The 27224-nt window shown below is 46.0% G+C and overlaps 1 protein-coding gene across 4 annotated transcripts in view; it reads right to left on the bottom strand.

Annotated features, from left to right (window-relative positions):
- The window catches only part of EDRF1 (erythroid differentiation regulatory factor 1), a 34997-nt gene extending 8798 nt beyond the window's left edge, over positions 1-26199 (bottom strand). The window contains exons 1-20 of one of the 4 annotated variants that reach the window (XM_066239922.1): positions 25980-26199; positions 24788-25059; positions 23034-23100; positions 22257-22382; positions 21095-21219; positions 20682-20835; positions 17568-17669; positions 17196-17317; positions 16395-16506; positions 13807-13954; positions 13618-13726; positions 13210-13321; positions 11621-11881; positions 8853-8924; positions 8418-8568; positions 6275-6463; positions 5752-5952; positions 3438-3656; positions 2370-2593; positions 50-208 (exon numbers count right to left, since the gene is read on the bottom strand). In XM_066239922.1, coding sequence (XP_066096019.1) covers positions 50-208; positions 2370-2593; positions 3438-3656; positions 5752-5952; positions 6275-6463; positions 8418-8568; positions 8853-8924; positions 11621-11881; positions 13210-13321; positions 13618-13726; positions 13807-13954; positions 16395-16506; positions 17196-17317; positions 17568-17669; positions 20682-20835; positions 21095-21219; positions 22257-22382; positions 23034-23100; positions 24788-25059; positions 25980-26087 — 3033 coding nt within the window. In that variant the 5' untranslated portion in view covers positions 26088-26199. The remainder of the gene's footprint in view (positions 1-49; positions 209-2369; positions 2594-3437; positions 3657-5751; positions 5953-6274; positions 6464-8417; positions 8569-8852; positions 8925-11620; positions 11882-13209; positions 13322-13617; positions 13727-13806; positions 13955-16394; positions 16507-17195; positions 17318-17567; positions 17670-20681; positions 20836-21094; positions 21220-22256; positions 22383-23033; positions 23101-24787; positions 25060-25979) is intronic. The other 3 variants (XM_066239923.1, XM_066239924.1, XM_066239925.1) reach the window with 3 other exon arrangements.
- Between the last annotated feature and the right edge of the window lie 1025 nt (positions 26200-27224).

The following is a 27224-nucleotide window of genomic DNA, read 5'->3' as shown; positions in this document are numbered from 1 at the left end:
TCGGGAGAACCACAGGTGAGGACTGCTCTGTCCCCCTAGGCACACGCACCTGCTCCTGGGCCTTTCTGGAGAGCGGAGCGTAGTCCTGCTGAAGCGTGGCCATTGTGAAGTACGTGGTGGACAGCTCCCAGTTCACTGAGTCCCAGACAGCCGGGTGCCTGTCCCGCGTTCCCAGGGACCGCAGAGCTTTCAGGTAGTAATCCACAGCCTGAGGGGAGGGGGTAGTCAGAACTCCGCGCATGCACGCGCATGCCCGCACAAGCCCGCACCGCATCCAGGGCACAGTGTCCCAGTGCATGTCCTTCCAAGTCCTGGGAACTGCGCTGGCTGGGGGCGGGGCTACGTAAGGGCACCGCCTTCGCCCCACGTTTCCAGCCTACTTCTATTCCACCCGCAGCCAGTGCTCCCTGCCTCCTGCTGCCCCCTCGGGCGCTTCCTTTGTCTGTGTTCTCTCCACTGAAGCATTACCGCTTATAGAACAAATAAAACAAGAAATAAAAAAATAAGATGACTCTAAGGATAAATAATGGCCATAAAGAAAAAAAAAGGAAGCTCCCCCCCATTGCTCCTCCTCCTGAAACAGGTGGTCATATGTTCAAGCAACAAATCACAGTCACTAAGCAGCAACTTCTACATCTCTTGTGCATCGACCTCCTCTCTTGTGTATACATACACTTAAAAACACTCGGCCTTTTATTCTAAACTTCACCAGGCCGTGAATGTTCATCCCCAGAGCAGTCGACACAGGTATGAGAACAGGTCCCTGCTCAGACCAGAGTGTCCCCACGAAAGCTTACGTGAGCAGAGGTAGCAGAAAGCAGAAGCAATGACCAATAGCGTGGAAAATTCAGTGTTCCCATCCCAAAATTGAGTGCAGTCTTACTTTGTTCACCACGACTGAAACACTTAGTCACGTCTATTTTACATTAAGTGCAACACTCTTAGGAGCTCTCTGAATGTTCTGGTATTTCAGGACACGTCTCTCTTACAGATGTACAGACAGCCAGATAAAGCCTGGCTCTCAGACACAGCTGTCCGTCTGGGGCTGGATGCCAACACACCGAGTTGTTTCCTGGGAGGAGCCAGCGGGGCTGGGACAGGGACCGGACATGGGACATCGCTGCTCCTGCACGCACGGCCTCAGCAATGGCTCACCACGAGCAGAGGCTAAATGCCGTTACTGCTTTTTGCCTTTCTTGCTAAAAGCAAAAAACCTCTTCAGATTTTTCGGTTACTGAAAACAAGGACTAACGGTCTTTTATAAAATCCAACTTATAAAAAGTGAGGGAGTCTTGATTTAAATGCGTGCTCGTTTTCAAGTACCCTCTCCAAAAAATATTTTGATAAAAATATCTTGCTTCCTGACCAGGCAGTGGCGCAGTGGATAGTGTGTCAGACTAGGATACAGAGGACCCAGGGTCAAGACCCCGAGGTTGCCAGCTTGAGTGTGGGCTCATCTGGTTTGAGCAAAGCTCACCAGCTTGGACCCAAGGTCACTGGCTCGAGCAACGGGTTTATTCGGTCTGCTGAAGGCCCGCAGTCAAGGCACATGAGAAAGTAATCAATGAAGAACTAAGGTGTTGCAGCGAAAAACTGATGATTGATGCTTCTCATCTCTCCGTTCCTATCTGTCCCTGTCTATCCCTCTCTCTGACTGTCTCTGTAAAAACAAAAAAAACAACTATATATATATTGCCAAAAAATATTTGATAAGTAAAAGAAACTCAATTTTTAAATTTCAAAAAAGTTTAAATTTGGAAGTTTTTCTTACATATTAACCGTTTACTTTTTTAAACATACAGATTTTTTTGTTCATTGTTGGCCCTTTCTTCTATTGGGACAGTTCACTTTCAGTGATTCGTAGTTGCTATATAGCAAGGGCTTATTAAGCTCTGACCTATCCTGTGTACTACAAATATTTCCCTAGATTGTGGCTTGCTTTTCAATTTTGTCTGCTGCTGTGCATGTAAAAACTTTATTTTTGCACACTTAAATTTATCCATCTTTTAGTCCAAGATTTCTGCTTGTGTGATGCTGGCGAAGTCCTTGCCCGTCCCATGAAAGGGTCTTCTTCTCATCACTTCCCCTGGCACCTCTATAGCCCTCTCCCCAGGTGAGCTTTAACCCGTCGGACGTTCATTTTTCCCTGAATCCTTATCTTTCTCCTACTAGTTCACTGTCATCTTCAACACCAAACCCTCAGGGCTCCCAGGCCTGCTGCTGAGGGTTCTTTCATGGTCTGTCTAGTCCTGTGCCGTCACCACAGTTTTCCATATTTTAGTTTTATAGTCTTTGAGAGGAACAATGAAAAATGTTAATGACAATTAGGGATAAATGGATGAAGTCCAACATTTAAGCCAGTGTGTTACCTTATTATAATACAAGCCTTCTTCTGGTGAAAATTCACGTTTAAATTCGTCCCCTGCGCCACAGTGCGCCTGGGCACAAATTCGCATGAGTCTTCCCGTGTTACACAGCAAAAGGGCAGCATTTGTAGCATCACCAATTGACTCAAAGTTGTGAATTCCTTTTTCAAAACAAGCAAAGCTTTTTTTCCACAACTGCTGCTCTGCAGCAGACACGTTTTTGCTCACTGCATAAAACAAAGAAACACAACTGTGTTAGCAGACCTGTGGAAACCCAGGCCACCAGGCTCCCAATGTTTTATACACAAACACACACACACACACACACATGCATGTACCGGTATATATGCATGTATGTATGTGTTTATGAGACAAATTTTTGAAAAAAGCACAGGTTCTCCCACTAGTAATGAACTCCTTCTCTCCCTAATGTCAAGCACAGTTCACAGATCAACAAGCACATAACAACTCATTCAGCTCTCCATCGCAGCCCTGTCCGTGTCTAAGAACCGCGCCAGCTCGCCGCCACTGAAAACACCCACTGGGCACTACGGCTCTGGTTCCTTCCTGATGCCGCCACTCCGCCGGGACAGCCCACAGCCCTCCCTTTCCCTGGCCTGCCTGCTGACACCCTACCTGACGGGACATGTACCGACTGGCCCAAACTACGCCTTCTTCCCAAAAGCCTTCCAAGAACCCCCAACTTGCACAGGCGCCCCCTCTCCCAGCATGCAGCATCTGTGCTGGTGGCCCTGTGTGGCACTGGGCACTCATGTCCTCCTGCCCAGAGGCGGCCGGGTGCAGCCACCACACTGCCAGCATCGGGCCTGGCCCGGGGTGGCTGTCCAGCTCCCTTCTGACTGAGCAGATGGGGTGTGGAGGGCACTGAGATGATGAATTCCAGGGAAAAGTAATGTTTTTTCCTAATTTGATTTCTTGAGAATTTGAGAAAAGATTTTTTAACAGAGCACCCACAATGTAAAATCAAGTGCCACAGCTCCCTGCTGAACCACATAAAGTTACTGTGATTTGCTAACAGAACAGGCAAGAGAGGACTCCAGAGATACTCACCCAGTCTCTCACTCTGCAGCGCAGCGGCCTGATTCATATAAAACACGCCGATTTCATTTCTAACGTTACCCATTCTCTTCAATACTTGTACATAGTGTTCTGTGTTCTGGCTTTTTAAGTCACTAAATTGCAAGATTTCATAAGCAGCCTCATAACATTTACAACTAACTGAGAGTTGACTTTCTAAGTCTGTAGACAAATCAGTTGCCCATGCAAATCCTTGAAAGAAAAAAAAAAGGAAACATCACTGAGTCATGTAAATCCTACTTCCTTAGCATCTGAGTAACTGGATACTTCTAATATAACAAACAAACATAATACAGTACAAATATACTAAGATTCAATTACTAAAACTAAAAATGTTAGTTTCGAAGTAAAGATCTCTTTATTCAGAAAACTGTATTTTCTTGGGACCTTAATGTTTGATTAAGAATTATTTTCCTGCCTAAAAATATCAAACAATCCCCATGACCTGGATTTTAGAGGTACACTTGCTTACTGGTACAGGCCTCAGGTTGTCTACGGACAGAGGGTAAACCACAGTTTTCCTTTTAATAAGTGGAAGTAGTTCTTGAAATAAAGCTCTCACTGCCCCCAGAGGCAGTTGCGTGCATTCCAGTTCGCCAATGTCCCTTTGACTCACTGAAGTTGCTAGATGAGCTCTCAAAGACTCAGACCCGCCACCTAGTGGGAATGGAGTAAACTCAGAGCCCAAATTCCAGGGGGGAAAGGGTAGCACTCCTGCTAGAGACCCTCAAATATGTACAAGAGAGAGCCTCACTTTCACAAAGAACTTTAAATCAAATTAATATAACAAGAGTAGTGAAAACACATGAGAATCTCTCATCATGCCTATTAAGATACAATGAGCAGTTAGGGAGAGGAAATACTCCATCTCCTCCCCAAGGACTTCTCTGGGTGGAGGTAGGAGGCAGAGAGCAATGACTCAGACCACATACGTGCGAGTATAACACAGCACTTCATGACACAGTATCGAAGATGACCGACACAATTGTCTTAGAGCTTGTTTTGTTTTTAATTTATTGATTTTAGAGCAGCGGTTCTCAACCTGTGGGTCTAGGCGACCCCTGTGTTTTGGTCGTTCGACCCCCGCTGGGGTCGCGACCCACAGGTTGAGAACCGCTGTTTTAGAGAGTAAGGGGGGGGAGAGAAAGAGAGAAAGAGAGAGAGAGAGAGAAAGAGAGAGAGAGAGAAAGGGGAACACTGATCTGTTGCTGCCTGTGTGTGCCCCGAATAGGGATCGAACCAGTTAACCTCCAGGCTCCGGGCAGACGCTCTAAACCAGTGGTAGTCAGCCTGGTCCCTACCGCCCCCTAGTGGGTGTTCCAGCTTTCATGGTGGGCAGTAGTGGAGCAACCAAAGTATAAATAAAAAGATAGATTTAACTATAGTAAGTTGTTTTATAAATACTTATTCTGCCAGACTTAGCGAAAAGCTGACATAAAGTACTTGGTAAGTAATTATTATTACATGCTTTAACTTGCTGTAACTTGCTTTATAAATTTTATAAAGTAAAGTTACTTCCCTACTTTATAAATCACCATTACTGTGAAACTGGTGGGCAGTTAGAAAATTTTACTACTAACAAGAGATACAAAAGTGGACAGTAGGTATGAAAAGATTGACTACCCCTGATCTAAACCAACTCAGCTATCTGGCTAGGGCAGGATTAGAGCTCGTTTTACAGTTAGTCCTAGCTGTATAATCAGTAATTATAAAATACTTCAAAAGCATTTCATATACAAATACACAGGATCATGCTCAACATTAAAATTAAGAAATAAAGGAAACAAAGCAGAGCAATACCAAAACACGAGCACGGCGGCCCCTTTCCTGGACACTCCCCACCAGGCCCGGACAGGCTGGGTGTCCCACTGTCTAACTTTTTTTTTTTTTTTTTTGTATTTTTCTGAAGCCAGAAACGAGGAGAGACAGACAGACTCCCGCATGCGCCCGACCGGGATCCACCCGGCACGCCCACCAGGGGGCGACGCTCTGCCCACCAGGGGGCGATGCTCTGCCCATCCGGGGTGTCGCTCTGCCGCGACCAGAGCCACTCTAGTGCCTGGGGCAGAGGCCAAGGAGCCATCCCCAGTGCCCGGGCCATCTTTGCTCCAATGGAGCCTCGGCTGCGGGAGGGGAAGAGAGAGACAGAGAGGAAGGAGAGGGGGAGGGGTGAAGAAGCAGATGGGCGCTTCTCCTGTGTGCCCTGGCCGGGAATCGAACCCGGGACTTCTGCACGCCAGGCCAACACTCTACCACTGAGCCAACCGGCCAGGGCCCCACTGCCTACCTTGACAGCTGGACTCTCTATGGAGGCTGTGCAGGATCTCCTGGTCCTCTTTGGTCTGGTAATGAAACTCCTCAAGGTACGCCGCCCTATTGTTTGCGTTCTGGGCCAGCATCAGCTGGATGTCGCCACAGAGGGTCAGATACTGAGAGAGGAAGAGCAGCACCTCCGACAGCATGTTGGTGCAGAGGCAGCAGTAAGTATCTAGGTGGAAAGGGTGAGCAGAGGGGAAATGAATGCACACAGGAAGTATTAAGACAATCTGCTACCAGCTGAACGCTTTGTACCACTGTTTCTACTTTGTTTACTTTTTGTCAAATATTACACAAACATGGCTTCATGTATTTCAAAATGAAGACATATTAAGCCACTTAGAGCAGAAAATATAAAGCCTAGGTAACACAAAAAGAGTTGTTATAAAATTAAATTTTATGACAGAAGCAGGAGCCAAGTTTTACAATGATTCAGATGTCTCCCCGCTCTCCCTCCCAGTGCCTGTTAGACATGTCCACTCACAGCGACTCACCGTGGCTCTGCAAAGCCAACTTAATGTATCGTAAGGCTCTTCCGTACTTCTGAAGGCTCATGGCAGCGTCAGACAAAACATAATAGGCCTTTGATGACTTGAGAATCAGCTGCAGTTTCATTTTATGTTGCCAAGAACCAGGGATCATTCCAGATTGGCTGGAATAATTACCCTTCTGAAGGGAGCCCACTATGACACGGGGGGAAAAGCAGCACATTTTATTTGATTGTAAGTCTCACCATAAAAAATAATTTGTTTCTTATTAGAAACACTCTAGGCGCAGGCACTACTGTCACATGACAGGTAAACAACACGCCTTACTACTCACCACAATGGAGTAAAACCACAATGTTTCAACAGAGGCTCACTTGAGATTCCTTTCAGGGTCACTTTGTGACTGAGCTCACGACTGACACCTGCCTCCTCTGTCCAGTCTACACATCAACCTGCCAGCAAGTTTCCCTTCTCAGAGCACAGCTTTGATCACGGCGGAACCCCTTCTAAAACGTGCAAGTGGCCTCTCACCACTTATGAAGTTGTGTCTAAGCGCCTCAGCCCACCTCCTACGCTGCATCTTTCAGCCTTACCTCCCAGCACCCACCCGACTGTCCATTAGCCAAGGTCACGTTATTGCTCGTTGCCTACAGAGGCCTGCTCCTCCCATCTCCTGTCTTAATGGACTGTTCCCTCTATCAGAGATGTTCCTTACTTAAAGTCTGGCCACCACCTCCTTCATCCAACATCACTCTCTGCCAAGTACTATGCTAAGCTCCAGAAACAATGACAGGAAGTCACTCGGCTCCCACCCTTGAGGAGTCAAAGACTCAAGGTGGAGACAGGCTGATGACATAAACCACAACAAAACAGAAGTGCAGTCTCAGAGGTAAGAACAAAATGTTGTGGGAACCACTCTCCCCCAGCTCCCAGCCTCCAGAGCTCTATTTCTTTGATCAGTTACAACACGTAAGTCCTTCAAAGCAATGAACAGAACAGCCGCTACTGTGCTTGCATCTGTGCAAGTGTTTCCTCTCCCCACCACTGCACACATCCTGTGTGTGAGGCACGGGGAGAAAACCAGAGGTGAGTACGGTGAAGTTCTGGCTCACAACTGTGTCTGTGTACAAGCCCGTTCAACAAAGCTCACTGTGGCAGGCTTCAGTGGGAAGTGACAAGTGACTGTGATGGGGAAAGGTGAGCGTGGAGACCTTGAACACGAGCAGGATTTTCAACAGCTGGGGGGGGGGGGGGCAGGCAGGGACGGAGGGAGAGACAGAGCACAGCACAGAAATGTCTAACGTCCTGGGTGGTTCTCCTCCTTGCAGTCAGGGCCAGGGCTGGCACAGAAGAGCTACACAGATGCTGGGGACCCCCCCCCCCAGTTATGTTCATGAAGGAAAAATCTCAAAGCACTTGGCATTCTTCCAAATATACAGGCTTTCAAAGCATTTTTCTAAACAACTAAAACTGATTTTAAAAGGAAGAAGGGATAAGCTGGAAAAAAAACATAACTCAGAAGAAAATAAGCCCGAACTTTTACTGCCAAGTCTGTGTGCTCCTCATGGAGTGACATTCCCGAGGAACAGAAGGGATTAACTGTGACGTTGCTAGCTTATTCAAGCATCACGAGGTAACCATGGCTAAGGCTTTGGGGGTGCTTATGATGTGTACTGATCCAAGCAGTCCACATAATCAATTAATCCACTAACAGCCCTTTAAAGTAGGCATGATACTGTCTCCACTTTGAGAGAAAAACAAGGCTCACCAAAGGGATCCCCCGGCCCAGCCCAGCAGGGTCTGGAGCTAGAAGTCCGGTTCCTCGGGTGCTCTTGACGCTCGCCTGCTCTTCCTGAGGCAGTACAAGCGCCGGAGGACCCAGCCGCTGGACGCACTAGTCCACAGTGGGCGCCAGGAAGAGGCAGGTTCCGTGTGCTCCTACTAGAGTCACCCAGGAAGGATCCAAGTGCTCCTGCTCTGTTTGATGTTTTCAGTGAAAGGGTCCTTCCCCTACTTCCCATTCCCACACTACCCTTTTCATGAATCCCTGCCAGTGAATGCCGTAACTGCCATCAGCCTACATTGTTAAAGGAGTGGTGTGTACACTATTCTATTGAAAAGGCCTGATCTGCACATCAATTCCACGTACTTTTGTCCAAGAACAAGGCCATCTGCTTCTCCAGACCCTCGGGGCCCCCTCTTGCAGATTCATCTTCATATTTTAATGGGATCGGGGTGCTGGGGTCAGCTGCAGGGAGGTCGCTTTCCTTCTTCATGCTGCTATCCACAGACTTTAAACCCTTTAAGAAAAGGAGAAACATTAACTGTACATGTAACTGAGGTCAACTACAAACTAAATATAAGGCAGCATCGACACTACTGCATACAGTTAGGAGAGTTTCTATTTTGAAACAGACTTTAAAAACTACATTTGACCCGAAAGAGTTGGGAGAAACTAATTTTCACTTTATGCTTAAGGGGAAAAAAATCATGGCCGAGTATCATTCAGACACCAACAAACAAATGCTATTTGCATATCAAGCACCAATTTTACCTAATAGCGAAGACTAAACCCCAAATGTACCTCCAGAACATAGCTAAGCACAAGTCGACAGCGTTCTTCTGTGTCATGGCAGACAGGAAACGCACAGCTGGGCTGCAGAAACAGACAGGTACAGTCATTACACTCCCCATGTGACCAGTCCACAGCTCTTAGCGCCTGGGCGTTCCTCAACCTCCACACGCCATAACTTCAAAATGGGCTTGTGCAGTCAGCTCAGTGAGGTAGTAAGGTTAATGTACTGTGACTGCTGACAAAACTGATATAATAAGCATCTTCAACACAAATCCTGCTTGACAAAAAGATCTTCTGGCTGTTTTAAGCGCTTAAAATTTTTTAAATGATTCTATTACAAAATAGTGAGTGTGAGCAGTAACATTTTAGATAAATGTACACCTAGTCTAGTAGGTCAGCTCAACTTCTAATTAGTACTGATACCTGGTAACATAGTTCACAATATCATCAATTTAGCAATAAGTTAACAAGAACCACCAATGGTCTCACTGTATACTTTATATGCTTAATTAGGGGCAAAGCCAGCTGACAACCTCCTTCTACTAAACGTACTGTGTGCAAGGGCCCTGCCAGGCGCTGTCTGTCAGAGAGCCCCACCCTGGGTCCCGCCCACTGCAGAAGAGAAGAGAGCACAGACGAGCAGTCCATCCAAGGACACAGGAGTCAGGGCTGGGCCGGGGCTCTGCAGCCACACTGACTCCATGTTTCAGAAAGGACACCGAGAAGGCAAAGCCGACTAAGACACTTTTGTATGACATGACAACTGCATTTCTGAGTGCTTCAGAGTGACAGAAAGTGTTGTCTCTGTAAAGACCTGTAAACTCATATATCACTACATCTTTATCATCTAATTGCTTCATAAACACCCAGGGTCTTGTGTGACAATGCCGTTTCCCAAATACATGTCACTTCCACAACCAATAATTCTGTTTCTAATGAGAAAAACTGTTTTTTATGCTCCCAAGGGGTTCATGATGGAGGTGTACTGACATTCAGATGGGCAGGAAGCAACCCCTCCTGCAGTCACTCAGCCAAGCACCCAACAAGCTCCCGTGATGTGTCTGAGGTGTGGTAAGATGTGTGCACGCCTGCAGGGAGCCTGCACTCCAGTGAGGGGAGAAGGGCAGATACAAGAACTTCAGGTACAGACTCCTCTGCAGAGGAGCGGACAGAGCATGCTCTGGCTGGAGTGGCCAGGGGAGGTCTCCTGGAGGAGAGGACACGCCAGTCAAGACGGGAGGCGTAGAAAAAGGCAGTCATGAGAAGATCTGGGGTAGGCCAAGTTCCGGCACAAGGAACTGCGAATGCCAATGCCCTGTGACGGGCATGAGGTCGATGAGTTTGAGAGACAGAAGAGGAGGTGCATGGTGCGAGTACATGTGGGGAAGTGAAAGGAGAGAGGGTGAGAAAGATAGACGATGCTTTAGAGCAGGGGTCCCCAAACTGCAGCCTCCTGAGGCCATTTATCCTGTCCCCACCGCACTTCCGGAAGGGGCACCTCTTTCACTGGTGGCAGTGAGAGGAGCATAGTTCCCATTGAAATACTGGTCAGTTTGTTGATTTAAATTTACTTGTTCTGCCTGACCAGGAGGTGGCGCAGTGGATAGAGCATCGGACTGGGATGTGGAAGGACCTAGGTTCGAGACCCCGAGGTCTCCAGCTTGAGCACAGGCTTATCTGGCTTGAGCAAAAAACTCGCCAGCTTGATCCCAGGGTCGATGGCTCGAGCAAGGGGTTACTCGGTCTGCTGAAGGCCCACGGTCAAGGCACATATGAGAAAGCAATCAATGAACAACTAAGGTGTTGCAACGAGAAACTGATGATTGATGCTTCTCATCTCTCTCTGTTCCTGTCTGTCCCTATCTATCCCTCTCTCTGACTCTCTCTCTGTTCCTGTAAAAATAAAAATTAAAAAAAAATCTACTTGTTCTTTATTTTAAATATTGTATTTGTTCCCGTTTTGTTTTTTTACTTTAAAATAAGATATGTGCAGTGTGCATAGCGATTTGTTCATAGTTTTTTTTATAGTCCGGCCCTCCAACGGTCTGAGGAACAGTGAACTGGCCCCCTGTGTAAAAAGTTTGGGGCCCCTGCTTTAGGGGGACAGAGGAGTCCCCTATAAACCTATTGCAATATCAAGTTTCCATCTGAAAGTTAAACTCAGAGCTTAGATTAAAAGTATCTACAATTGACTATATTTCAGTTCAAGGAACAGCCAGCACTCTTTTAAGGCTGACTCGGATCTGATCCCAGGGAGGCGGGACTACACGTAATTACAGTTTAGGTGGCTGGAACAGCAGCGAACTGCCTGAAAAAGACTGGTGGGAGGACAGGCAACACATTCCACAGCAACGGAAACCTGGAGAGCAGGAAGCTGTTTGGGTCTACCGGGCCTTGAGCCGGCCAGAGACACGTTCCACCTGAATGACGTGGCCGAGTCACTGAGAAAGGACTCTCCTGTAGCACATACGGATCACCCCCCCCCCCACTACGACTGGTGACTGGAAAGGAAAATCTCCCACATACACATTGATACACTGATGTGTGCTTTACATAGCTGTCCACCAAAAGTTCACATGCGATCTTTTACCCTGGGTCAGTTACCCTGGGACAATTATAAAACCAAGTTTTAGAATTCATAAAGCTAATGACCACGAGACCCTGGACCACGAAGGACTGACTGCAGCAATGCCATCTGAGAGGCTAACTACTTAATGAACAGCTGTCCATTTCTCCACTGGTACCACTTCAGTACAGATTTACTCATGCTCACTCACTCTGATCTGATGAATGGATTTGTATTTTTCTGGAACCGACAGCTCGCCAACAGACTTAATGATAGCCACCGCCTTGCTGTCGTCCGGAGGGTCGGAACCGGTGCTGTGGGACCCGTTCTCATCGCTGTCCCCCATTTCCTCCTCCTCTTCACTGTAACTTTCATCAGAATTCTCGTTGAAGGGAGATTCTGAACTTTCTTCCTTTTTAGGTTCATCCAATTGAAAAAGTTCTGAAAGCATGTAATTGGCTGAAGCAATAATCTTATAAAAAGAAAAAAATATGTGTGTCATCAGACTTGAGCATTCTAAAGTGGACTTTTACTACTGCACTAACAAGTTTTAGGAGACTCTCAAACAGGCTGTTTCTACCACAGACTGTAATATGCACAGAAGTGTCCCCAGTGATTCAAGGTTACCATACTCTGAATGTCCTCTGTCAAAGTCTCAGGGTGGATATGTTTATTTTCCAAAATTATTCCATCCCCAGCTCTCACTCTAAAAAAAGGTGACAACTATATTTCACTGGAGACAAAGTTCTCAGGCACAGAGTGTCTTAACTATATTATCAAGTATCCTATCTACTGAGAAACCAGTATTTCACTCCATAGCTATAAATCACCAAGTTTAACAGGGAACTGAGATCTACCATGCGATCTATGGTTCCAGGGGAACACCTCCCACATGCTAAACGAGGGGCGAGTCCATCATGGCATCTCTTAGGATGGGCAGGTTTATATACTATTTACTCCACTCTACTACTTGTTACTAAAGTGATTCTTAATCACAGACACGTAACATATATTTCTAACACACCACTTTCTAACTATTCAATATCCACTAAAAGCCGCTGCAAAAACAGTTTTCTCTTGTTTTGGTCTCTAGGATAAACTATCTCTAAACTGGACATGGCTACAATAAATATTAACTTGGATCTTTAAAGAAGAAATTGTGCACACTACAGACCTTTTCTGATTTAAAAAGGCTACAATTGTCCTCTCATCAAAACACTCAGTTGTCTAACTTGGACAACTGTGGGTACACGTGGTGTAGAGTTGGGGAGCCCGTGACTGAGAGGGTATTTTAGAAGATGATCTTATCATATACTGAGGAATGGGACGTGAACCTTATTTAAGCTAACAGTGATTAAGAAGACCTATTTATGCAAACAGATCTGAAGATCCTACAAAACAGATTCCCATCTCCAAGTCATGAGAAAACAGGAAAAAGCACCACACACGAGCTCCACATAACAGGACAGCATCACTCAAGAGGAACATGACAGGAGCCACAGAGAAAATTTTAAATTTTCTAATGACCACATTAAAAATCTGGTTAACTTAATTTTAACATCATTCAACAAATAAGTAATATGTAGAAACACACAATCTTCCAATTCAGTGTTATTTTACAGTTAAAGCACATCTCAATCCAGAGGTGAGCACATTTTCAGTACTCAATAGGCACGTGTGGTTCCTGGCCACCACAGGGAGGAAAGCCACAGACGGGGTGAGGGGCTTTGAGGTCTGGTAGGTAACAGTTCTCCATCAGACGCTAGCGTGTTTTTCAGAGCATAGAAATGTTCATCTTACTTGAGGATGTCTGCTTTTGTCCAACAATTTAACACAGTTAAGAAGCAATGTTCTGATGGTCCCATAGTGTTTCTTATTTTGATTTTTCTTCATCATCATGTTGCAAGCAACTCTAAAAGAAAAGTACATGTCAACTTTATTCCCCATACATCCATCTCTCTCTGAAAGCCTCAAGTCTACGCGTGCTCCCCTTTCCTCCCAACATAACTGAGGGCCGTAGCCACAACGAAGTACTGTATTTTACCCCCCACCCCAAGTGTATTTTGGTATACTCTGTATTGCGTATACACATATACACTTTGTCAGGCTATGAAAACCTAATGTATTTAATCAGCTTCGATGGTGTGGCTGTCCACGTGGAAGTTTTAGAAAAGGCCACTTCCCATTTCCACTCCTGCCAGCACTCACTTATACAAGAGAACAGCCACCGGCATCGTGAACGGGTTTTGGTACTTGTCTTCAGTTTCTTCGCAGAGAGTGGTGAGGTCGTAGAGCTTCACTATGTCGCTGCCGCTTGCTGAAAAACAGACCGACCAAGCAACCTCATTTTCTAGCAGTCACTCAAATCAACTGTTATTCATTTGAGAATTAGCTCACCTTTAAATAGCCAATAGGTATGTCCTTCTTTGGTACAATTAGATTTCAGAAACGATAAAATATTCTGTGCAATGTCTTTTATGACTTTTGTAGAAAAATTAGAGTTTTCCAGATTGGGGATCTCTTCTGTCTTGATCATTTCGTACTTCTGTAAAACACAGATGGAAGACAGCTTCAGAGAACACCCGGGCACCAACCCCTCTTATTACAGAGCAAGCAAAGCACGCCAAGCCTGCAAGCAGGGATGCACGCCCACGAATGAGACGGAACCAGGGCTTTTCCATCTTGTTAGAGCTCCAGCACCCCAATGGGGTCTGGCACAGCCATCGGCAACGCTGCTGATTCGCAACAGGAGCAACTCTCGAGGGAGAGTCGTCACCAGATGTGGAGCCACAAATGCAGACGTGGTTTCATCTCTGCCCTCCTGCAGGCCAAGCCTCCCGGTACTGCTTCGCCGAGTCCACCCCAGTGGCTCTCACGGGGAGAAGACAGCACACCGGGCAGACACACCCAGCAGGTGTGCCCTGAAACACTGGAGTGCCCCGGTGGTTTCTCCAGGAGACACGACTCCTCCCCTGGAGTTACGGACCCTATCCCTTCACAGAAATGGAGCTGAGGTGGGGAGGCAGCAACAAGAGTAACTCTGCATGGACATTACTACCCCTATTTTTAAAACACTCATTTGTTTTCTAGCCTGTCTTCTGTTCACACTTCCTAACCCCTCTTACCACATTTTCTGAAGTACTCTAAGGCTAGCAACTTCATATAAACTGGGAAGTAAGACCAAACAGTCTCCCAAGGTTGGTTTTCCTTCTCTGGTTCATCTTGGCCTCTCAGCATTATTCTGGTCCCCCTCCCTCTGTCCGAAGTCCCTCTCCTTTTCACCGGCACGGGGCAAGGCTCAACGTGTGAGTCCAACAGCGTCCGTCAGTGATGAACTCCAGCAGGATCTAGCCCACCCTCTCTACTGCCTGCAACTCCAAAAGGCTCACTGGGCATTCTAACGCTTTCCTCAAACTGAGCACATGATAAAACAGACATAACACCTTTCTCGCCTAAACCAATTGGACATCCCCATCTCAGGCAATGAAACCACCATGAATCTAGTCTCTGAACCCCTGAACCCTGGAATTTCCTTTGGCCCTTCCTTCTCCTCACTCACAATCTCACATTAAATGCTGCCTTTTAGGGTGACAGTGTAACAGTGGTTTCCAACCAAGGGTGCAAATCAGAACCTTAAAGCTCTCATCCATTCTGAAATACAATGGGTCCAAGCAAGTGGATTTTTAAAGAGTTCACAGGGGAATCTATGCACACTGCAGTTTAAGCATTGCTGGGCTGCAGTACAATGTTAAATGCATGATCTCAGTCACACTGACACCACCATTTACTAGCAAGGTGGCTCTGTGTGACTCACTTGAGCTCCCTGATCCTCACGTTTCCCTCTCCATCATAAAGGAGTAACAGCACACAGACAGCTAAGAGCCAATACAAGCAACCAATAAGGGAACACCTGAAAAGCACTTAGCACAGTGCTTGGGACAAAAATGCACTCAATAAACCACTAGCCCGGCTGCTATCGACTCTTAGAATTGACTGAGTGTGAGAACATCATATAGTATGAGTACATTAATTACATTGCATGCCTCCCAGCCTGTACTCCATGACAGCTCCAAATTAATATTCCAACAGTCATTTCACATCCCTGATGCAAAGCTGCCACTGGTTCCAGATAACCAACCAAACCGAGTCGAAACTCCTCAGCTCAGCCTCCAAGGCTCTCTACTACTTGGCTATGACTTTCCCAATCTTTCTGCTATTCTGCTACAGGATTCCTGTATTCCCTAGCTGGACTTATTACCAATCCCTCATTTACTAACACTCATCTTAAAAGCCACCTCTTATTCTTGGGATGCTACCTATCATTCAAGACCCAGTTCAAATGTCACTTCTTCCAGGGAGTCTGTCTTTCAGATCATAACAGAAGTGATCTCACCCTTCTACAAACATCCAGACTCCCATGTGTGTATTACACTTCCAATACTTCATCTATCATCTCCGATTTTCTCTTTGCTCACTGTAGTTCCTACCAGAGTGCATCCTTCTGAGTAAAGACCACACTTTATTCTTCATGTCCCCCAACACTTATAATGGGGGCAAAGTGCCTCATAAATGGAACACGCTCAACAGCCATTTGCTGTGTACGCTATCTACTTTCTGCAGGTACTGCGGCCTTTCCCAACCTTTTCATAAACCGAGTACATATTAGTGTACTGACTGACCGCTGTTTATAGACACTGTCAAATAACTACTTCAGGTGCCTGGCATTAAAATTAGAGTTCTATGGCTACAAATATAGGTCTAGTATATGTATGACCCCCTCCCAAACCACCTGTAGCATTATACTCCTGTAATATCTAGAATTCTATGAACTCAAATATGAAAATACTCAAATTTCAGTTTATTTATAGCTACCTTCCCTGCCAAAAATCCACCTTAGATTTTAAGGGCCTTAAAAATTTTGATCAGCTACTCTCTGCACCAATTTGTTCTTGACGGATTATTAGAAAACTCACACTGTGTCTTACCTGTACAATTCCATTTACATGGAAACACATCACAAGCTCTGGTACATTGCATATCAAGTTGTCCAACCAACAGTCAATTCCAGTTAGCACATTAATTGGTTTGTTGTTATCCCTAAAAATATACATTTCTAGAGTTATTTGGTTTAATTGAGATGTTTCATAATGAATCATCTGACACTTATTTTTCTCATTTAACTATTTTAAGCTATGCTCCCTAGATGGAAACCGCCAAGTAACTTTCTCAGCTGATGAGCTATGCACACACAGCGCACGTGGCGTGTCATACTGAACACCTTCCATCAGCTCTGCTTGCCTGTCTGATACCTGGAAGTTCTCAGGAGGGACAGTGGAAAAGACAGCAGGTGACTGTGGGCCAGCAGCACGCTCCTTAGCCTGAGGGGAGAGACTGACCACCACACATGACACATCCAGGTCAGAATCCACGCTGGTTGACGTGACACATACGCCTGCACCATTAAGGGAAATGCTCCCAAGGCACTAACAGGCCGCTGGAACCACCTCCCTCACTAACCGAATAAATCTGTATTCTTTTCATAAACTGCAGGTGACACGGACTAGGCGGGTACGGCAGATTTAACTCCATTCATCAAGGACGGAGACAAAAACCAGGTTTAGGGCTTTCAGCACTCGCTGAAACAGCTCCTTCCTTCCTGCGCCATTTCAACTGGTGACAGAAGGGGGATGATAAAAAGAAAAAACTAGAAAAAGGTGATGGGTACCGCCCCAACAGAGAAGGGAAAGCAGGAGGGACACATTCTAAAGGGCACAACTTTGGTTTACCTGAGACGTAAGCTGACGGCAGGGTATCTGCCTCCTCCAAATATAGGCATGTTGGAGCCAACCAACATATGTATGTCTTCAAATGTCCACAAAATATTCCGAACAAAATCATTTTTAAGACCCTTTGATTTAAAATAAAATAGGAAAGGTTATGAAATCGTAACAGGAAACCCACAGCTTGCCCCCCTGATCCAGAGACTAGGAAAGGACAAAGGAGAATGTAAATGGAAGGGACAGAGCTGAGAGCAGAGACGTTCAGAGCGACTTTCAGGACCAAGTGGAGTTCCCCTTACGAACTCCAATTGAGGCGAATCTATCACCACGGAGTAGACAGGCCCTGGCGCCTCGATGTGGGCCCCACGAGAAGCATACCTGACTGCTCTCCCCGTCATTGAATAAAGGAATCAGGTTTTGTTCTCTGGCGGCTGAGGCCACATGCCCCACTATGTAAGAGGGTTCAAGAGGCTCCCTTCCCTGTGAAAAGCGCAAGGATAAGGAATGATGCTGCTGCCAGAATTTCCTATTAACGGTCTACCGTTCAAGAGGACCACCCACGCATTCAAAGCAGACACCGCACTGCGACCGCTGTGAACCCGGGCTGAGACATATCAACTCGCATCCCTGGGGGCTCACAGCAGCTCTCAGCTACCACGGCTGCTATAACAAGCTAATCACATTCAGATCTTATTCAAAAGAGATTAAAGATTAGTTTAGCTTTCAAAGTTTCTAATTGTTCTCTTTTCCGGGTGAATTTCGATACCACTGCTCTTTAGCCTACCTCACCATCACAAAGTTAAAAGAAACCCGACCATATTTTTGAGATACCCGCCATGATAACAGCCTCTGGTTTGCACTTCTTCATGTGTGTCACAGAACACTGGTCCCTGGGGTACGTGGTGAACATTTCTGGACAAACTGGGACAGATGCTGCTTACTGCAGACTTGCTTTTGAAGAGTAAGCCCGTTAACACTAAAAGAGCCTCTAAGAGGTTCCGCAGTAGAAACGTCTACTTCACCTCTGTGGAATCCAACATTTTCAGTCTCAGAACACTTTTTACTTTCTGTGGAATATACTTTGGAAAACGTTTTTAGAAAGGGGAACTTTTGACAATGAGTAAACTCAGTAAATCACTCAATTTTCCAATCAGTAAGAGAGATGCCATTAAGAAATACTGTATTACTTTAAGCCTTAATGCCAATGCCACAACAGTCCCCAAGAGGGGCGTGCATATGTGCATGTACACAGCTTATTCCATGAACTGTCACTTCTCATCCCACGTGTGTGCTAGGCTTAGCACCCGTCTGCGAAGGAAGTATTGTGACTGTGAACACGGTGTGTGTGCGTGTGTATGTGCATCTCCAGTGCTTTTACAGTGTCCTGACTTCTCCTTAAAGAATAGAACTTCAAACTTTTTTATTACTTATTTACACAGACAGTTATTAACCTGTGGACCAACTCCCAAATAATACTTCCCAGGAAGCTGCTTTAGTGGGAGCTGGAGCTCTCTCTAGGTTATCATGTTCTAAATAAACATGGGGCCCTATGGCCACATCGAAGACACAGCAACTCTATTACTGCATAACCCAGCCCCAGACTAGCAGTTAGGTTCGGAGAACAAGAATTCATGAGGTGATGGCTTACAAACAAAAATAAATCTCCAAATGCTGAAATTTAGACTGTATGTTATAAAAATATTCTGAAACAGATTATGTCTATGGCAAGCCAGCTCTTCTGGGGAACACGCCTTGGCTAAGGCACTCTGACTGCTCCGTGGCCCTTCTACATGTGTGGGCACCACAGATACAAGGGAGCCTAGCTCAAAGACCAGGGTTTGAACCCTAGCCTGAACCTCACCAGCTGTGTGACCACGGACAGACATCCATGCTTTATGAGCTCTACTTTATCATGAGTAAATGACACTGTCAACACTCAGTACACACGCAGCTCCCAGGAGGAAGTGTACATGGACACAGACACATGGTATAAAGCACATGGCACACCCGGCCTGAATGAGATGCCAGCTCACTTCCTCCATGTGCAAGTCCAGAGTCTCAAAAGCCTCCCAAGTCACTCATCCTGATCCCCAAACCAGGTAAGGACAGACGGGGGAGGGAACAAGAGTGCTAGGAAATTGGTATTTTTCCTATGTGTCTTTTTGTAACACAGGGGCTTTGAAGTCAAGGAATACTAAAAGAATTTTTAAAAATTCCTTTGGTGAAATAGAATCACATGCAGGAAAGTGTGTAAAACAAATAATACAGCATAATGACTAAGTACAAAGCAAACTGCCAGTGTCACCAGTCCCCACGCCGGGACCTGGGACCTTGCTGCACTAGTTCCCAGCACCTCCGTCCCATCATTCACACCACAGCCCAGCGTCCTGGCCGTTCCCACGTGTCAACCTGCACAGTGATCACTTCCTTCCTTTTCCTTAGTTTTCCTCAATTTGGGAAAAATTTAAACTCATTACAATAGTTTAATGAGGTTTCTCCATCTTAATACCTACTAAAACTAAAATAAGTGAAATGTGTTTGCTTCCTTGTGACCTTGTAATTTGTGAAGCCAGCAACAGTCTGGACGAGTAATTTTCAATACAGGAGTGGGCAAAAGTAGATTCACAGTTGTGGATACGTGAGACAGTTTATTCTCGTATCACATATCTTTCCATACAAACAACTGTAAACCTACTTTTGTCCACCCCTATATGAGAACACACAGAAAGAGGAAAAACAATTTACCAAAAGATCATATTTCTACCTTCTTCGAACCTGTCAATATATTTTCCTGAAGACAGACATGTATAATTTACATCTGCGATATTATTCTTTTCTTTGACAGAAACAATGACAAAACTAAACAAGCAATAAGAAGAAACCAGGATATAAGAGACAAGACAGACAATGTACTCTACTCTCTTCTTCTCTAAAAGCTTTGTAACAAAATGTGGGTTAAATCTCAGGAACTTCATCCAGAAAATCTTAAGAGCAATTTTAGGCCTTACAATCTGACTAAAAGTTAAGGTCAGTACTTAAATTACAAACAAGTTGCTGAGTCAATATTTGATAGGCATTTACTATACATCTAAAGTTTAAAACATACTACACACCGCTATATTTTATATATAACATTATATATTATAATACTCTTATGTATATATTATAATACCGTATACGTATATTATAATACTCTTATGACGTTAAGAAAATAATCAGTGCTGACAAACATGCTGGTGAGCTATTTGAAATGCTGATGAAAATTTTAAAGTATTTTTGATTATTTTATTTAGTAAATCTGACCTAGCCATTTATAACATACCTTGTACATTCTATTAATATCTTGAAAAACTAAAAGAAGTATCTTTTCCTAATGGTGAGACATGAACTGATAAGAGTATTTTTTACTCCTGTCCGTCCATTTTTACTAACAAAGCAATTGGTTGTCTTCTTAAATGAGTTTACTGAATTAGCATCTAAGTACTGGCTAACCTGACTGGAAGCAATGGGGTCTTCAGAGACAGAAGAAGGCATTTCAAAGGGGGCGGGCCAGGCGGCCCCATCCGAGCCACTTGTCTGATCCGACCTGGACTCCTGCTGCTCTGCGGCCGACGGGACGGGCTGAGCGGCTCCATCGCCATTGATACTGACCAAACCAGAAGTGAAAAACAGCACACTGTTATTCAAGTTAGGGTCCTTGAAGTCCAGTACTTTTTAAAACTAGACTCTATCTATCATCAAATATGAATCTTATTATTTTTAAAAAGAAACAGAACACACAGAACTGTCAGCGTGTGCCACCATAGTGGGAAACCGTAAATTATCGCTTTTACTGGATTCAAATTAAATTTCAGATCAGAATTTGATTTTCCCTCTTAAGATAAAATAAACAAGTAGCCAAGTACCTGTAATATAAAAACTTGGAAAGAATAGCCTTCTGATACCAATGCTCTTTGCTCTTTTTCTTCCTTTGCCATTTCTGATCAATAAGTCTTTGATAAAACTCTTTCAGCCACGTCCAATCACCAGTCTGAATAACATAAGAAATTGACCAGTACAACAAACCTATAGTCAAAACGTGTTACTTATTACCCTTTTATAGGAAATAATCTTTATTTTTTGAACACTGTTTCATAAATACATATTCAGTTACCTTTCCAGGTTCAGTTCCTACCACCTTTTAGAAAACCTCCCTGTCTTCCTCCTCTCCCTACGCCAGGATGGGGGAGTGACCCTTCCCCATGTTCTTCAGGGCCTGGATAAGCTCCACTGTGCACACTGAATTAAAGTTATCTGTGTGTGTGCTTATCATCCCCAAACTGTAAGCTGCTAAGAAGCAAGGACTGGGAGTTACTCACTGTCGCATCCAAGACTTTGCCAGTAGCTAGCACATATGTAACAGACTGGGATAGAACCTGGTCTTTTCAAATAGAAAAACATTTATTTTAAATGTCAATTTAAATCACTGTAGCTTCCTTTACCAAAGCACTGCAGGAACAGTCTTTAAAGAACAGCCTAATGAACTATTTGCAAACAGTCCAGAAAAGTTAAGCATAGAAACAAAGAATAAGTCTTGGGAGGCGGCAATATAGTCCTTCTCTACAACAGCATCCGCATCAACACATTGAAGGAAAACGGCCATTGCCCAGCAGTTTGAGGAGCACTGCTTTAAGAGAACCAGTTAATTCTAATAGTTCTGTTATTAGCATCTTTCACATTTCCCAGCAGCCGGGCTTCATGAGAATCTCCTTCACGGAGGCTCTCAGAGGGTTTTTCAAAAATTTAAACTAGTCCCTTAAACTTCAGACTTTTCACAACTTTCTTCTTTGGCTTTACCCTTTTCCTTGCAAGAATCCTGGCTATTGGTATCAATAAGTTTCTTGCCCATTTCTCTCTTTTCAGTTTATTAAAACTTCTTTTATTATCAGTGAAACTTCTCATTTCTCGGTTGCTGAAGTATTCAACTATGTTCCCACTTTGGCCTTTCTTTGAAACAAAATCCTATCTTCACATAAGTTGCTAAAATAACGCTTTTCAGGTTGTTTTTCACCAAAAAAAACCCATTACCTGTGATGATCTCATAAAGAGCTCCTGAATATCCAGCTCGTCCAGCAGGAGGGTCCTTCCAATGCGGTGCACGGCCATGCTCACGTGGGACTTGCTGTACGGGATCTTCAGGAGTTTTTTAATGTTCTTACAAAAATTAAGAGGAAAAAGAAGTTTAGAACAATCTTTTTAGTGTGATTCTGGAGCTTTCCATTAAACTTCATTCAATTTTAAAGCATAATAAACCTTTTTTCCCTAAGGTTACATACACAAACTGTATTTTACAAATACGTGAAAGACAGATCTTGAAAACCTCAATCACCTGCACTTTACAAGCCAGACTATGTTAACCTGACTGATGGTCCCAGATTTAGTTTTACATGTAGAATTTCCTAAAGTTAAGTATGTACAGATCACACTGTGCACTGACCTTGGCTCTTAGCTTCAGATAAAACTGACCAATTGAGGAGCAATGATAGATTTTGCTAGAAGCATCATTTCTAATTCTCAACTAGTCACATACAGAATCATCCCAAACATCCTCATCACTTGGAATCCCTATTTTTAAAATACAACCATCAATATTAGTATTATGACCACAGCCAGTGTTTGAGGGCTTGTTCTTTCTTCTCTGAAGAAAGGAGATGTAGTCAAGTTTTACTGTAATAATAAAAAAGGTGTTCAATAATCAGATAGTTGTTTTATTTCATCTGTTTTTCAAGACTACAAAAAGGGGTGTGCTGTAAGCGCCTCGTGCCTCACACACACACGATCACATTCCTCAGTAAGGACACGTACCTCAGAGTCAGAGACAACGTCCACGTCGTTCCCGACCGAGTCAATGAAGTCGTACGCCATGCCAAAGCTAACGGAGGGGACACAGGCCACAGAGGTCATGCTCAAGATGATGCAGGCAGAGTGTATAACAGAACACTGTCTTTTACCATTTCTAGGAAACACTTTCCACATTCTGACACCTCTGAAATCAGTTTGCCAATCACCATCATCATTGGCTAGTTTTCCCTTCTTAGTGGTATATAAAACAATGGTGTTACTTACAATTAATGGCATCTTACATTTGGTAAAATATAGTAATAATCACTAGATACAATAGGAAACATCTAGAATAAAATCAATTAACAATTATTTTCATTTTTGTAATCACAACCCCTCCCCCCAAAAAAAATCTCTAATTAAGAGAAAACAGTTAATTCAAGACGTTATTCTTTTTAGGTGGAAAGTTAAGAGAAATAAAATCAGAAACATTCATCAGGCTTTTAGTCTCTGGAACTGTGTTCCTAGTGATATTCAATGCTACTCTTTAAAGATACATATGAAAAAAAAAATACACATGACTCCAATTCAGTCAAAAGGAGAAAAGAAAAAAAAAATGTACCAGATACCACATGAGGCATATTTATATTCTACAAAACTGAAAAGCATCTGGTGTGAGCATTTTTCAGTTAGCAAGTGGCAGAGGGCCAGAACTATTACCTAGGACCACCTAATTCAAAGCTAGCATGCTCTGATAATTTGCTACATGGTCTGGGCAAGTGACTTAACCCTCCTAAGCTTCAGTTTTCCTATGTGAAAATTATATAATAGTACCTAACTCAAGGAGTTGTTATGATAATTAAGTAACAGTAGCATATGAGCACTTTTAACAAGCTGTAGTCAATAGAATCACCATCTAAATCACCTTAACGTTTGTGTCCACATATAATTTTTCAAGCCGTTCTTCTGAAAGAAGATATACGGACTATTACCAACTTTTTGCTATTAGAACTATTGCTACAAACAACATTCTGCAAATATAACTTTTCCTTGAGTGTAATTTCCAAACTACTGGCTCATAAGTTATTAATGTATTTATGACTCTTGCGACATGTTATGTGGAACTATTTTAGGTTCAATCACTGAGAGGAGAAAAAGAGAAGAACCCCACACACATTAAATGGTCTACAAGAATGTGGACAGGTTTTCTACATTATTCTCTGTAAGATCCCACCCTCCTTTCCCACTGTCACCACCAGCGAGTGTCAACCTGTAGTCACTCAACCTGCTGGGTTTCCGCATCAGGCTTTTCCAGACCAGACACCACACCGCCATTTGATGAAGAACTCCACAGGACTCCACAGAACGAATTAGGCAACCACAAGGGTTTTCCCCCTTGAGTGTCACCCTAACTCTCTTATTCACACATTCAAAGGTATGTAAATCAGCTTAAAGAAAAAAAAACAACCAAAAAACAAAAACACCTGATTGAATTTCAGGGGTCAAGATTTAGCTTTGTCAATAAACATGACGCAGACCTGAAAGAAGTACCTGCAACCAATACCTTCACATTACACTACAATGCTATCTCAGGGGACAAAATAGGACTGTGAAAGCCAACGGTGACCCATTTTCCTAGAGAGGAACTGCACCCAGTGGATGGGCATTACACTGGAAAGCAAGTAAGTATCCGCGTCCAGTGCTGGGAGAGCAGGGGTTTGGGGCACCGGTAAAAATACCACCCCACCCCCCCCCACCCCCGACTGACTGACGTTTACCTTGAAAACGGCTTGCTTTTCTTGCTGTTGCCAAGGATGGTCGTCCCCGCCGGCCCTAGCTTGGCACTCTCTCGCAGCCAGTTGGCAGGTGGGAGTTTCAGGTCTGTCTTCTCCTCCAGGCGGGCGAAGGCGGCCCGTGGCGGGGCGGAGGAGTACTTCACCACCGCCCGGCTCTTCACCTCGCTGCCCCCCAGCAGCAGTGCCGACTCCTGATGGGCACAGAGGGGGGAGCCCGCGTGAGCGCTGCTGCCAGTGGAACACCAACACCCCGCCTTTTTATATGAGAAAGGGAAAAAGAAGAAGAAAAAGAGAAAAACCCCGCTACATCAGGCTTCCCCAGAACGGATGCTACATAGAAACGTGAGTACCATGTCCCATTTAATTAGCTTTTTTTTTTTTTTACATAATTAAACGCGCGCGCGCACACACACACACACACATAGCGAGGAATACCATGGCTACGGTGATCGGCGGGGAAACAAGAACCAATCGACCTGGAGAGTGCAGCGGCCAAGGATGGGCAAGACTATGACGGTAACTAAAGACAGCGTTTGCTAAACCTCTGCGGGCAATCAGAAATGCTCCTTAAGCTCAATTACGTACGTACATCGTTTAGAAAGCAGCTCGTGGTAAGGCGTCTAGGGCTTTCTTTTTCCTTTGTAGTTGTTTTTTAAGCAAAATCGATGCGTCCGTGCACGAACTCCCCGAGCCTGCAGCTTTGCGGCCGAGCCAAGCCCGGCCGGACCGGACCAGACAGGACCCCCCGCGACCATCGCCTGCACGCCCCCGTGCAAGCCCAGCGCCCGCGCTCACGCGTCCCCCTTCGGCCCCGCAGCCCGGGCCCCCTCCTGGCACGACGGCCGTCCTCGCCCGCCCGCCCGCGGGGAGCCGCTCCCCGGCACCTCCTCTCTGCCCCGCACGGCTGGGCCACATGTCGGAAGCACGGACTTCCAGGCCCGGGCAGCAGAGTCGGTGTCCACCCCGCCTCCCGGGGACTGACCGCCGGTGTGCGGGGAAGGCCGGGGCTGCTGCCGGTACAAATGACCTGCCAGGAGGCCCCCGACGGCTGACGACAGGCACAGAGGGTAGCACCCCGCTCTGGGGCGCTGCCGGGGCCGTGACAGCCCTGTCTCCCCGGCGGAACGGGCCTGCGGCCCCGCAGCCCTGCGCTCCCGCCCCGCGACGGGCTCACCTGTGCGGAGGGTTCCTCGGGCTCTCCCGGGGATAGGAGGCGGAGTCCTCCGCGAGCGCCGGCCTCGGCCGGCGGAGCCTCGGCCCCAGCCTCGTTGGAGTCCCCCATCACCTCGGCCCACGGCCAGCGAGACGAGGAAGGACCCGAGGCCGCGCTACGGGAACCAGGACACAGCGAAGCCTCTCGCGCCGCACTTCCGGCCTCTTGCAGGAAGAAGTGGCGGCGGCGCTGCGTCCAAGTCTCGCGAGCTTTGAGCCAGAGGCCCGGCCCCGCCTCTCCCGGTGGTCGCCACCTTCGCGGCGGGCGGAAGCTGTAATGCGCCTGCGTTTGTCAGAGCCTCCGCGGTATCCGGAAGACCACTTCTCGCGGTAGCTGGCTTCCAGGCTCCACCCCTTGCAAACTGCTCTCCTTTGTTGGCAAATAGTTCTCTGCACGCTCTTGGGCTCGGGACGCCGGGCGTCGCCTGGGTCGTCGCTGCGTGGGAGGGGAAGAGCTGCTGTCTGTGCAGCCAGCGGCGCGCGCCAGATCAAGTCACGCAGTGTTAGCAGCCCTCGGTGCCTACTCGGTTTCCAAACGGACTCGGGAAGGTGCGCCCAGGTGATGGGCAGTCCCACTCAAGCCCGCCGGGCCTGCGCGTGCTGTCTCCGCATCACAATGCCCGTGTGGGCCGCAGCCCCGAGTGGGAGCGGCGCCCAGATGCGCAGAGACGAGAGGGTCCCCCGTCTCTGCGAAGGGACGGACTTCAGAGTTGGTGGCATCTCGGCAGCTGTCTGCAGGGTGCCGCGTGCGCGGCGTGGTGACTCGTGGAGCATCTGCGGGGAGCTGGCCCACGGCGTCCCCTGTGGTGCAGGGGCTTCTGGAGCGCTGTCGTGCGCGGGGAACACTGGCGGGCGGCGGGGTCTAGTGGACAGGCAGATTCTGATGCGGTCGGTCTGGGATGAGCCCGAGCGTCTGCGTGGCTGACTCCGAGGAGAGGATGCAGGTGCTTGGAGGGGGGCAGGCACAGAGCCCGGCTGTTTGACAGCTTTGCAGATGCCGGGCTCTCTTATGGGCTGACTCTGCACCCAATATTAAATGCAACCACATCCTTTATAAAATTTGCTTCTTTATTGGAAGTTTTTTTAAAATTAGTTAATTGGATTTATTGGGATGACCTCGGTTCGCGAAACCACACAGGTTTCAAGTGTACAGTTTAATAAGACACCATCTGCCTACTGCATTGTGCACCCTCCACCCCAATCAGGC

The sequence above is a fragment of the Saccopteryx bilineata genome, chromosome 7, assembly GCF_036850765.1.
Source record: "Saccopteryx bilineata isolate mSacBil1 chromosome 7, mSacBil1_pri_phased_curated, whole genome shotgun sequence".
Classification (NCBI taxonomy): domain Eukaryota; kingdom Metazoa; phylum Chordata; class Mammalia; order Chiroptera; family Emballonuridae; genus Saccopteryx; species Saccopteryx bilineata.
This window is presented reverse-complemented; position numbering and strand designations above follow the sequence as displayed.